We start from the raw sequence: 12112 nt of genomic DNA on the forward strand, positions 1-12112 counted from the left end.
GTTTCTGTCAGGTTTGAGTAATTTACCTTGCCTAGTTTACAGAGGGTCAGGTCACAACAGAAGCGTTACTGAATTGGCTTTAATCTTTCTTTACTGATGTCAGGGTTAAGAAAGGCACCTTTTCATAAGTCCTACAGAAGTCCAACACCTGGATGTAATTAGATAAAATTGTGAGTTGTAACTAATATCTTGCCCTAATTGTCATGTAACATAAAGATGGCAATCAACCCTTGCTTTAAGTCTCATCATCATCTGTGGTATTTGCTACATTTTGCGCTTGCAAAATTTCATCACCTGAAAATCAGTTGGATTAAGAATATTGCAAAAGGACACTAATCTTAAAAGCGATTAGGAACAAGTTCTCAGGAAAAAAAAAAACCTAAACATGATGCAGTGATGCATTCCATATCAAGATAATTTTTTCCTGTAGTCATAAGGTAGTGTGAGGTTGTATTATCCCTGCTCCATGACTGAGAAGCAGCACAAGCACTGTGAAACAATTCCCTACTACTCTGTCTTGCCAAGGAATTGCATTAGATTAAACTGGTCTTTGGATGAAAAAAACATGATCAATGACTTCAGAACTGGGGTCCAAAACAGCAGATAGAAGGCATAGGCAAATATATATGTGGACTACATATACTAGTAAACAGAATTGCTGTAAAATAAAACAACATTTTCTTCCTCAAGGACAGATACCCAAACATGCTAATACCCAGCTGTCCGCAGCTTCCCATAAAGTCTTTGCAGGAGGCAGATGTGAGAAGGAAAGACAACTCCAAAGTTTTTACTTGCACAGTACTGTGAGAGTTTGTATGCACCAGCATGCACCACTAGTTCCTAAACACTATGAGTGCAAAGCCTGTGGAGTAAGAGTAGCAAACCAACCTGTGTCCTGGAAGCCACTTCTGATTCTCTTATTAACACAGCTTGCTTTGTTCAACAAGTCCCATGGATATTATCTGAGTGGCAGCAAGTCTTCAACAAGTTCTACAAACTATTGCAGTCTTCCTGAACTGTCTATTTTTTAAAAACAAAAGAGATCACAACAAACAGGGCCAAGTGGTGCTGCCTCAAGTGGACAAATCCAGACTGGAGAGATCTGTGTACTTTAGAGTTTGTTTTTTGTACTTGATTAACCTTTCCACACATAAAGTCTTCTGAGGTAATTTCCAAAATGAAAACAGTTCTGTTTATATGGCTACTAATTTTGCTTTCACTGGACTGATGCTGGGGATTTTTTATACAGGAATTGCATGCCCCCCTTTTGGTAGCCTGGCCTACATAACAGCAGATGATTGGGTAGGAATGCAGGTGTAAATAGCGCGTGGGAAGAGAATACTCGAACTGGCACTTTCTGAGAGGACGTTTGCCCAAAACCTGATAATGCTCAGAGGAAATTAGCAGTAAAAAAACTTGCTTAAGACAATGACCAACCAGATTAAACTTTAATTAGAGAATTAAATTACTGAGAGCCTTTTGAGAGGGGGGGGGAAAACCCCAACCAAACAAAAAAAAATTTGCTTGAAAAGCAGCAAAAGAATTTGGGCTTATTGGAAGAAACCTTGGGGTGGGAGAGCAGTACCAGAGCAGCAGATGTCAATATTTCTTAGATCCTCCCCATTGGACACGATAAGTAGCTCCCACACCAGTCCCAGTCCAGGCTGGGGGGCTGACAGAATGAGGAAGAATAATTGGGACCCACCTCTCAGGAACTCCTTGAGTACACTTTTGCTCGCATGTGGATCAGCTGCACAGGCTCCCAAAAGTGGGAGTGTGCTCTTGTAACCCACACTTCTTGCAGGAGAGTAGAAGTGCATATGGAAATATGTGCATATGTAAGTTGGATCAGAAGGGTAGAAGGGTATTTAAGAAATCTGTAAGGGCTTACTAACAGTTTGTAAGCCCCTAATATTGCAGTTTCTGTTGTATTACTGATACTGACCCATCATGTATAGTTCACTGATTACCAGCAAATTACATGTTGCTAATCAATAAACCACCTTGGTTGCTGTCAAAACTATGTGACTTTCACAGTTATTCTGTGCAAAAAGTTGTTTTTTCATTATTACAAATTTGACAGAAGCATCATATCTGAAGAGCAAGGAGTGGAAACAAACATTCTTTCAGACAAGCAGAGAATACATAATTCATCAATTTGAAAAAAAAAAATCTTAAGACTGAACTAGAGCAAGACAAATTCAAGTAATTTCTTCCTGAAAGCAGCACAGATGGACAAACCTGTTTAAGTCCCAAGGGTTTGAAGACATTATAGTGATGTATCACAGATTTGGTGTCACTTGAATGCTGCAGCATAGCAGCAGCTATTTTTGTTTGTGACCTGTGTAAGAACAAGACAAAACAGGCTGACAAAGAAGTAGTTTTGCTCTAACCACATCAATGATATCAGAAGCCACGTGTATTATCCGTCAGGTATAAAGTACATATTTGGAAGAGAAGAGCTTATAGTTATAACTGTGAAGTTTAGGTTGCCTACTTGAAAAAGACTCCTAATGATCAATATTTGCAACAACATTTGTCAACAGTAAAGGATTCCATTTAAGCACAATTGCTCTTTTTCCAAGTCATGGACCTATGCTTACAGAAGAAACTTAAGGTAAAGAGAGTCTAGTATTTCAAGGGGGGGCTGCATTTTTATATGCTGAGTGTTACGCCAGAATTGGCATGAAAATTTAGAAAAGGTGAAATGGACAGGCTGAGTGCAATATGAGAACTTCAGCTGTGGACTGGTGCTCAAGCACTGTGCATTCTGTCCACCTGCTACCTGTAGAGAGTGCTGCCAGTTGGCAAGCCACCTACACAAATCGATCTTTTAAAAAGGGATATTTTCAGTTTCAGTGGGTTTTCTGAAGTTCCAATAACTGAGGGACCTGTAGACAAAATTAATTGCTCAGCAAAGAACTTGGAGGAGAGTTTTGTGACATGACACAACCGAGTAACTTAACATAAGACGATCAGCAGATATCTACAATTAAGACCAAGTGGATGCTGTAGTCTTTCTTAAAAGGTTTGCAAATACTTTCCTTGGATTTCATCTGACTGGTTTAGATACTCCACCATCTATTGATGATTTCCTGAGAAGTCTTAGGTATGATCCCACTTCACAGGTATTTTATGACCAGAAGCTCAAACAAAATTCTTGAAAGCATGTTCAGTTCCCAAAGACCTTGGAGAAGGAAGTGTTTTACAAGTAAGCAGGAATATTTGGCAATATGTTAATCACCACTGAAAGCAAGACTAGATGTATTAGGCTAGCATAACCAAGACAGCTTCAGGGAAACTGCCTACATGAAATAACCACTAAAAAAAAATGACAAAGCAGATTTAAGGACTCTAATGTGAGCCTTGCCAAAACCATCCCTGGGCTGGCCACCTATGTGAAATAAATAGAATAAATCTACGCAAAAGAATAAGTGGTGTTCACATGCCAAGATGCAAAGCGTGAGGAATAGGTCTGTTCTTTGACCCAGCCAAAGATGCATCAGTTCAACATTAACCAGAAGACAACATAAGCCTTCATTTCACTATTATGATGCTCTAGAAGATGCTGAGTGACAACAGGCACACAGTCCTTCAGGTAACTCTTCTGTCCCATACATAATCTCATCCCAGGCCAAAGTCTTCTGAACAACAAACTAGTCAAAAGAAGGAAGAAAAAACACCCCCCCAGTAATCTATAAAACCCAAAATAAAAGTCAGAAAGTACAATGAATGCACATGGGATTATATTCTGCATGATAAAATTAAATTAGGTATTAAATTGTGTCTGCTACAGATTACTAAGTCATGTTAAAAGCATGTCTTGCTTCTTATCATTTATCTTCTTAATTACTTGATATGAGGGAAGCACTCCTCAAAGCTTCACCTAAAAAGCACAGGCCAACAGGGTAATGTAAGCCACAGAATCACAATCTCATTACTGATGTTAGCATTGGCTAGGGAGAAAAACCTCCATTAAACCCAGTATGTAACCAAAGGAAAACCAGACAAAAAGTTGTATTTAGAATGGCTATTTATTCATGTGAATAGCATGAAGGAGCACATATTTCAGGGAAAACAGGAAGTTCAGATAAATTTCTGTCCTACTTTTGTGGTGAAAAACAACATATATCAGAAAATTCCAACAATAGCCATGGAAAGCCTTAAACATAGGAACAGAAGTAAGGCAATTTTTAAATCAGCAGCTCCAGATAGCTTGCATCCAAGAATTTTAAGAGCTGGCAAGGCGACTTGTGTGCTGTTAATGTGGATTTTCCATAAGCTCTGAGAAATCTGGGGAAGCGCATTAAAAAAGAAAAATCTCAAAGAAACCTGAAGTGGTGCCAATATTAGAAAAATAAGTAAGAAAGGAACAAATTCAGGAACTTACAGTCGACCTCGCCTTAATTCCAGAAAAAAAAACCAAAAACCCCCAACTGACTTCTTGATATAGGAACAACTAAAAAAATGAGCAAATTCTACTTAAATTACACAGCTTAAATGTATGAAAAACTCATCTTTACAGAATGACTTTTTTTCTCAAGCAATTACAGCATACGTTTGGTAAATAACAGGAACAGTGTTGATGCAACACATTTGCACATTGACTTGTTCAGTTGGACACAGAGAACCTGGTATAGTTGTGTATATATAACTTGTAGTAGGCAAATTAAAACTAAAGTTACAGGTCTGTGTTACTAATGAGGACTCAGTCTGACAGATTTTTAATTGAATCCCACAGGAATTAGTTCTTGTCAGCATGCTACTCAGTATTTTACCTGGAAATAAAGTTTACTAAGAACATTCATAAAAGCTGAAAGTAAATAGTGTAGTAAGACTGCTGATTGGAAAGCATCTAGATTACTAGAAAATTAAGTGTTTCAGCATGATCACTGTGAGGTCATGTATTTAAGAGTGATGGATATAAAACACTTATAGATGGAAAATTTCCTCAGAAGTAGCTGGACTAGCTGGTAACAGAGTAAATATGGATTTTTCTTAATGTATGAGTTCAGAAATAGTATATACATAATTGTTAAATGGCTCAGAAAACAAACCATCAGAACTAAATGCTGCTTTCATTGCAGGGAAGAAGAGACCAGAGAAATGTGACTATCATCACAACAGATTTTTCAGGTATTGATCTCCACTGGCAAAAGATATCGCTGCATTTCAGTAAGCAGCAACAGGATGACTTCTGTGTCCATGTTTATTGGAACCGGTTTATAAGAATATAGCCTCTAGTCCTTTCAAAGAAGATACTAGTAAACTGGAGATTTCAAAGAGCAAGTACAAACATTCCAAGTGCAAACAAGCCTAACAATTAAGCATCATAATGGAATAATTGGCATATAAAAGTTAACTTCATCATGTGAAGTTTAAGGACAATATGAAGACCTATAAAGCAATTGGTAGGGGAAAAAAGATATATCAAGATTAGTATGATCGCTGAAAGTAAGTTCATATTATAACACCAGGCAAGCTTTTTAGAAGACTTGTAGTAATTACTAAGTTCCAGAGGTGGCAGTAGTTTTGCTAATATTATCCATGTCTATGATTCCTGGACTAAATCCCAACTAGAATTAAAGTATTAATTTTAAAAGATAATCACAGTGACCAGTGACCTTTCTATAGGTCATAATTTCATAATATCTATTTCTTTGGTTCTCCAGTCATGTAACTAGAAACAGATATATTTTCAGTAAAACACTTGGTTTGGGACTAACAGTTAACATTGTCCAGGCCAAATCAGTGACCATTGTCAGTAAAAAACATCCCTCCAATGCCCAGTCTCAGTAAATAATGAAACTTGCATAGGCAAAATTCATTTAAGCCTTTAAATTCCAGCATCAATTAAACGAGTGCTTTTATTTAAAGCTTCTGCTGCCCACATCTCCACTTTACAGAATCACTTGGGTTGAAAAAGACCTCCGAGATCACTGACTCCAACCTGTGACCGAACACCACCATGACCACCAAACCACGGCATCAAGTGCCACGTTCAGTCATTCCTTCAACACCATCAGGGATGGTGACTCCACCACCTACGCGGGAAGCCCATTCCAATGTCTAATACCCTATCTGTGAAGCAATTCCTAATGTCCAAGCTAAACCTCCCCTGGCGCAGCTCAAGACTGCGTTCCGTCGCTAGTGAACGAAAATAAAAAGCCCCAAAGGCTCAGATAGGAACGGGTTCGCTATCCCCGGAAGCGCTGACGCCTCGCTATGCGCCAAATCCCGGTGTTCCCGCCAGCAGAGCGCCGAAACCTGCTGGAAAGGGCAGGACGGCCGAACACCCCGGGGCCGGAGAGGGGAGGGCGCTGCGCCCCTGGGCACGGCAGCTACTCGGCCGCTCTGCCCTCTCGGCTCGGCACTCCGCGACGACCATCCGCGCAGGAAGCCAAGGCAGCGCGGCCGCCCAACTCCTGCGCTTCCGCGCCCGGTAGGAGGGTGAAAGGTCCCGCAGCGCCCGGATGGAGGCGGCGCCGCTCCGCTATATAAGCGCCGGCCGCCGACGCGCCCGCCTCTCGCCGCCGCTCCCTCCTGGCTCACCGCTGTTCGCTGGGCCCCGCGCCGCCCCGCGCCCGGGAATAAGTCGGTCAGGAAGGCTCCGCTGCCGCCATGGTGAGGGGGGAAGTGCCGGGGACGAGAGGGGGGCAGAGGGACCGCCGCGCCGGCAGCGCCGCGTGGCTGCTGCGCCTGCCCGGGCGGTGCCGGTCCTCGGCCCCGGGAAAGGGCTGCGCGGCCCCGGGAAAAAGGGCTGCGCGGCCCCGGGAAAAAGGGCTGCGCGGCCCCGGGAAAAAGGGCTGCGCGGCCCCGGGAAAAAGGGCTGCGCGGCCCCGGGAAAAAGGGCTGCGCGGCCCCGGGAAAAAGGGCTGCGCGGCCCCGGGAAAAAGGGCTGCGCGGCCCCGGGAAAAAGGGCTGCGCGGCCCCGGGAAAAAGGGCTGCGCGGCCCCGGGAAAAAGGGCTGCGCGGCCCCGGGAAAAAGGGCTGCGCGGGGGCCAGGCTGCTGGGGAGGCTCCCGGAGCGCACCGCAGGCCGGCGTGCAGGGAGAACGGCCTGTGGGCCCAGCTGTGCCTTTCGCTATGGGAGCACCCACGTGAACTCCCTTCGGGAGCGGCACCGCAGGGAAGAGCAGGCGGCGGGAGCGGTGCTGACGCGGCCTCGTGTCTTTGCCCTTCCAGTCCGTTGATGTTGAGGGGACATGCGGCAGGTCGGACCTTATCACCACTGTGTGACACTCCGTATTTCACAGATGCACAATCAGTCAGGTTAGAAGGGACCACAGTGGGACATCTGGTCCGACCTCCCTGCTAACCTAAGCAGGGTCGTCCTAAAGCACATGCTACAGGTTTGCTTCCGGACATTTGTTAAATAGTTCCAGTAAGGGAGTCTCCCCAACCTCTCTGGGCAATCTGTCCGGGCCTTGGTCCACCCACACAGTAAAGAAGCTCTTCCTCAAATTCAGGTGGAACTTCCCATGCATCAGTTTCTGTGAGTTGTCTCTTGTCATATTAGTTGACACCAACGAGAAGAGCCTGGCTCCATCCTCTGGGCAACCTCCCTTTAGCTATTTATAATTGTATTTTTACATATATATATATATATATATATATTTCGTCCATGTTTTTACTTCCATTTTCTTTCATCATCTCACTTAGCCTGCATTAATGCCCAATTATTTGCAAGTGCTTAATTCCTTAAGCTCCTCAAAATCAGTTTCCTGAGTGGCTGAATTAGTCTTTCTGGCCAGGTGCCCCTTTTTGTTCTCACAGTATGAATTGTTGTGGGTTTGTTGATCAAGTCTTTGCCACTTAATTCTTGCTGAGGTTAAATGGTAAGATACATGGAGCTTGAAGTGTATTTATTTTTGAAGACTAGGAATGTTTTTGCCACCAATATGTAGGCAAACCAGGGAGGGGTGTGCTTGCAGCATTCCACCATGAGATGCAGTTAGACCCTAAAAAATAGCTTTTCCTCAGAGTTAAGACTTTGCCCTTTGATTCTCTTCCCATCATTTCCTCTATGTCACCATACCTTCCAGATATCTCTTGTACTCTACAGGACAATGTAGTCCCATAGCTAAATTGTTCTTTACACTGTAGAAGTCTGTTTTTAAGAGGCTGTGGATAGTGTTTGTTGGTGTTCACTGTAGTGTCTGATATTTGTAACTTCAATATTTTAGGCGTTTAAAGATACTGGCAAAGCACCTGTGGAACAAGAGGTAGCAATTCACCGTATTAGAATTACTTTGACAAGTCGCAATGTAAAATCACTGGAGAAAGGTAAGTAGTACTTTCTTGTTTACTTGGGTAGCTTGTCAAGTAATGAATGATACATGTCATGTAATGTTTTGCAAAATACAATGTATTGAAACTAGTTGTAATTAAAGATGTTAGTGTTTGCCTGCTTGCTTGTCTGTGACTTGGCTCACTGAGTCAACCCAAGCGCTTCATATACTGACAGATGAATTCTGATTTAATTTTTAAGGAAAGCTAATGTTTTGGCAGTATTCATCCTGTTAAAAACTTGTATCATAATGATTACTGTAGGAGTGCAGCTTCTTTCCTTTAATTCTTGTGGGAGACTTTCAGATAATTGTCACACTTTGAATGTATAGGAACGAAAAGGCTCTGATTTCTCAGTATTTTCTCGCTCATATTACAAAGAGTTGAGTATAACGTTCTTTAAGAAATTATTTAGTCTTGCTTAGGAACTGGCTTTGCGAGTGTTTAATCATATAATGTAAATGTTGTAGAATCACTTGTTTGCAGCATCTTCAGGCTGATAATAGTCTAAATACAGCTTAAACTTGTAGTAATGGCTTTTGCCTACTGTCACAACGTGATTTTGCTCACCATGGTATAATGCTTCCACTTGTATGTGGTTGGCTATGAGGATAATGCTTAAAATGAATGGCAGTGATCACTTAATACGCTATTCTGAGCCAACATCTTGTTCGAAATACTCACTTAAGAAAGCAAGCAAGTAGAATAGTTACAAGCTATTGTATGTTTTTTTCCAGTCTGTGCTGACTTGATCAGAGGTGCTAAGGAGAAAAACCTTAAGGTGAAGGGACCTGTTCGCATGCCCACCAAGGTACTTAACACTTTTCCTGTCTTAAGTTCTTTTCTGCAACTATGAAATTAAAACATCAAAAAAGATGAGATGAAAGGGAGTACTACTAAACTGAGAGCAACCCATTGTAAACAGATAGATACCATACAGTATTTTTAGATTATTTAGATGATCATATTTTTATATGATTTTAGATTGCTCCTCTCTGTGCATCAGCAAATGCCTTGTGTTTGACTTTTCAGACCCTGCGGATCACTACCAGGAAGACGCCTTGTGGTGAAGGTTCCAAGACCTGGGATCGTTTCCAAATGCGTATCCATAAGCGGCTCATTGACTTACACAGCCCTTCTGAGATCGTGAAGCAGATCACTTCCATCAGCATTGAACCAGGTGTAGAAGTTGAAGTTACTATTGCTGATGCCTAAGTCATGGGCATTGTTGAATAAAATTGGTTTACAAATTTTCATCAGTGTTTGTTTCCATGTGTGTGCTGAGAGGTAAAGAAATAAATATACGGCGGAGGAACTGGACATCACACACAGACCAATATGATCAAGTGAATGCTGTTTATTACACACCACACACAGTTTATATAGAGCTAAAGCTACACACTATTGGTTAAATTAAAACTTCACACCACCCTACAAATTTTAATTGGTTATAATCCGTATCTCACAAGTCCAGTGTTTACTCTGAGAACCTACTGTGTGAATCTCTGGGGAGTAACCTCCCTACCAGCTAGCAGCAGCTGTGTGCCTTGCTGCTTCTTAGCTGATAGCTAAGTCTCACAGGCTTTGTGCAGGCTGGTTTCAGTCTTGCAGGATCTTATGTAGATCTGAATTGCTCACTTGTGATTTTTCTGTTGCTACAGAGAGGTAGCTCTGTGCTGATTTTCATGAACAGATGTCATCATCACAATGCTGTGTAAGGGGATTGTATGATATTTAAAGAACATGCTATTGTAAACATCAGGAAAATGAAACCTGGGCATCATGGTTTCATTGGAGGTTGGTGACTCTATGGTCATGCAACACTTAAATTATTAAAAATACATTTTTCATAAAGGGTTTAACTTTGAAATCTTAGACACCATTAAAATTGATGTTTTGGTAAATGACCCAAGTTTCCAATTCTTGGTTCTCACTGTGCAAGATTGAACTAAGCTTACTTGGCTTTGTTTTTTTTCCAAGTGTGTCATAGTCAAAGGATCCTGCAGGTGCTATTCATAAAACTTCATAATTTGTGGTGAATACATTGAATTTAGCAAGTTCATTCTTTAAACTTGCATGTAGAGTCAAAAAACTAAGCTGTGAAACTCTCTAGTTGTCTTTTCAGGTTTAGGTTTCCATAGATAGGATTACTAATGTTAAAAGTAAGCTTCATCAATAAAGCAAAAAACCAGCCATTTTCATTGCTGCTACTTAGGCCCCTCAAGTAAAGGAGGTATGATTAATTATTGAAACAACAAGGCAAAGAAAGCCCAGAGTTAAATGAAAGGAAACAGTTTCATTTAATCCATTTAAGATCAGATTACTGTTTCTGCTTCAACCACAGAAGAGAACTTGACTTCTAGTTAATTAGGTGGAGGTTTGTAGTTTGAGGTCCCATTTACATTTGCTAAGGCATAAAAGAGTGGCCAAAACTTGAGCTTTCTTACTCAAGGAATTGATGTCCTTCAATTTCCTTAAATGTAAAGCCTTTAGGATTCTGACCATCTAGTTAGCAAGCTTGAGAGCTCTGGTAGGTAGTAGGGAGAGGTGAGAAACTGAGTTAATGTGTACAGATTGTGTCAAGCCCACTTACTTGGGAAACATTCCAAAGAACTGTGAGCAAGGCAGGGAAAAACCGAAAACAAAACTCCTGTGTCTTCCTAAAAGTCCATTTCTGGTAATACACTACAGATATGAGCTGCCTGACAAGTACTTCTAGCTTTAGTGTTAAAATTAGGTTTTATGGGGTTAAATGGGCAAACAGCAGAGGAGAAGTGTTACTAGCTGAAGCTCACTGACCTTTGTCTACAATAGCTACTAACTTTCCCCAAGTAGTCTTCCCTCTGCTTAACTTGGTAGCCCTTTGAAAGCCCTTGGATGCTTCTAGGAAGAGCTGGCTGGCTCTAACATCAGTTCTGTCTTTGGTCTTCCCCGTAGGTCAACATGTATTGTTATGAAATAGCTTTCTATCAGCTTACAGCTGGCTGTACCTCTGATTTATGCAGTGCCTCTTAAACATACCTAAATCACCTGAAATCCCATCTATGTTCTTTGAGCAGCTGTGGCACTAAAAAAGACCACAGTTTTCTGTGGTCTTTTGAGTGTCTTACCTTTCTCTTCACCTGTGTCCAACTTAAACACAAACCCAGGTTTACCTTTGCGTGTGGGGCTTGTACTGTGCAGCAGTACTGCTGCATGCCTGCTGTAAAACAGGTGGAGGTTTTCAGTGGTTACCGGGAGAGCAGCTGGTTCTTCTGGGGCAGGTGCTGGGGCAGAGCTGCCCTGGGGCTCCTTCGGCAGGGGCAGTGCCGGCCCGCGCTCCCCGTGGCCCGTCCCTCTCAGTTCTTCTGCCTGACCCGAACGTTTCGGGATTTATTTGTTTTCTGCCTAGTTTGCGACAACACCGCGGGAGTGCCGAAACGGTTACGTAACACGCACAATAACTTTATGTAACGTTTTCGGATGGAAGCATATCGGTGCCCTCGGCTCCCCCCTCACTCTGGCGCGGCTCAGTCGGGCAGGACACCCCGCGTCCTCTGGCCGCCAAGCTGCCGCCGTCCGTTCAAACCTCTTCACTCCCGCTATGGCTTGTTAAGGACAGTAAACAAACCCTGCGTGACGAGCAGGTGCTGCTCCCTCCGTCCCATCCCGCTCCCGTCCCGTCCCCGCCGTTCCCGCTCCCGCTCCCGCTCCCGCTCCCGTTCCCGTTCCCGTTCCCGTTCCCGTTCCCGTTCCCGTTCCCGTTCCCGCTCCCGCTCCCGCTCCCGCTCCCGCTCCCGTTCTCGCTCCCAGCCCGGCCCGGCGGCAGCTCCAGGCTCTGGCGG

At 42.9% G+C, this 12112-nt stretch overlaps 1 protein-coding gene and 1 non-coding gene across 2 annotated transcripts; both read left to right on the forward strand.

Moving 5' to 3' along the window:
• Window positions 1–6513: 6513 nt before the first annotated feature.
• Window positions 6514–9542, forward strand: RPS20 (ribosomal protein S20). Its single transcript, XM_071554497.1, has 4 exons — window positions 6514–6624; window positions 8186–8285; window positions 9026–9099; window positions 9321–9542. The coding sequence occupies exons 1-4, from the start codon at window positions 6622–6624 to the stop codon at window positions 9501–9503; spliced, it is 360 nt and encodes a 119-aa protein (XP_071410598.1). The 5' UTR covers window positions 6514–6621; the 3' UTR covers window positions 9504–9542.
• Window positions 8889–8953, forward strand: LOC139671733 (small nucleolar RNA U54). Its single transcript, XR_011697779.1, has one exon. It is a non-coding gene; the product is annotated as a small nucleolar RNA U54 (small nucleolar RNA).
• Window positions 9543–12112: the final 2570 nt, after the last annotated feature.

This window comes from Pithys albifrons, chromosome 4 (genome assembly GCF_047495875.1).
Source record: "Pithys albifrons albifrons isolate INPA30051 chromosome 4, PitAlb_v1, whole genome shotgun sequence".
Taxonomy (NCBI): domain Eukaryota; kingdom Metazoa; phylum Chordata; class Aves; order Passeriformes; family Thamnophilidae; genus Pithys; species Pithys albifrons.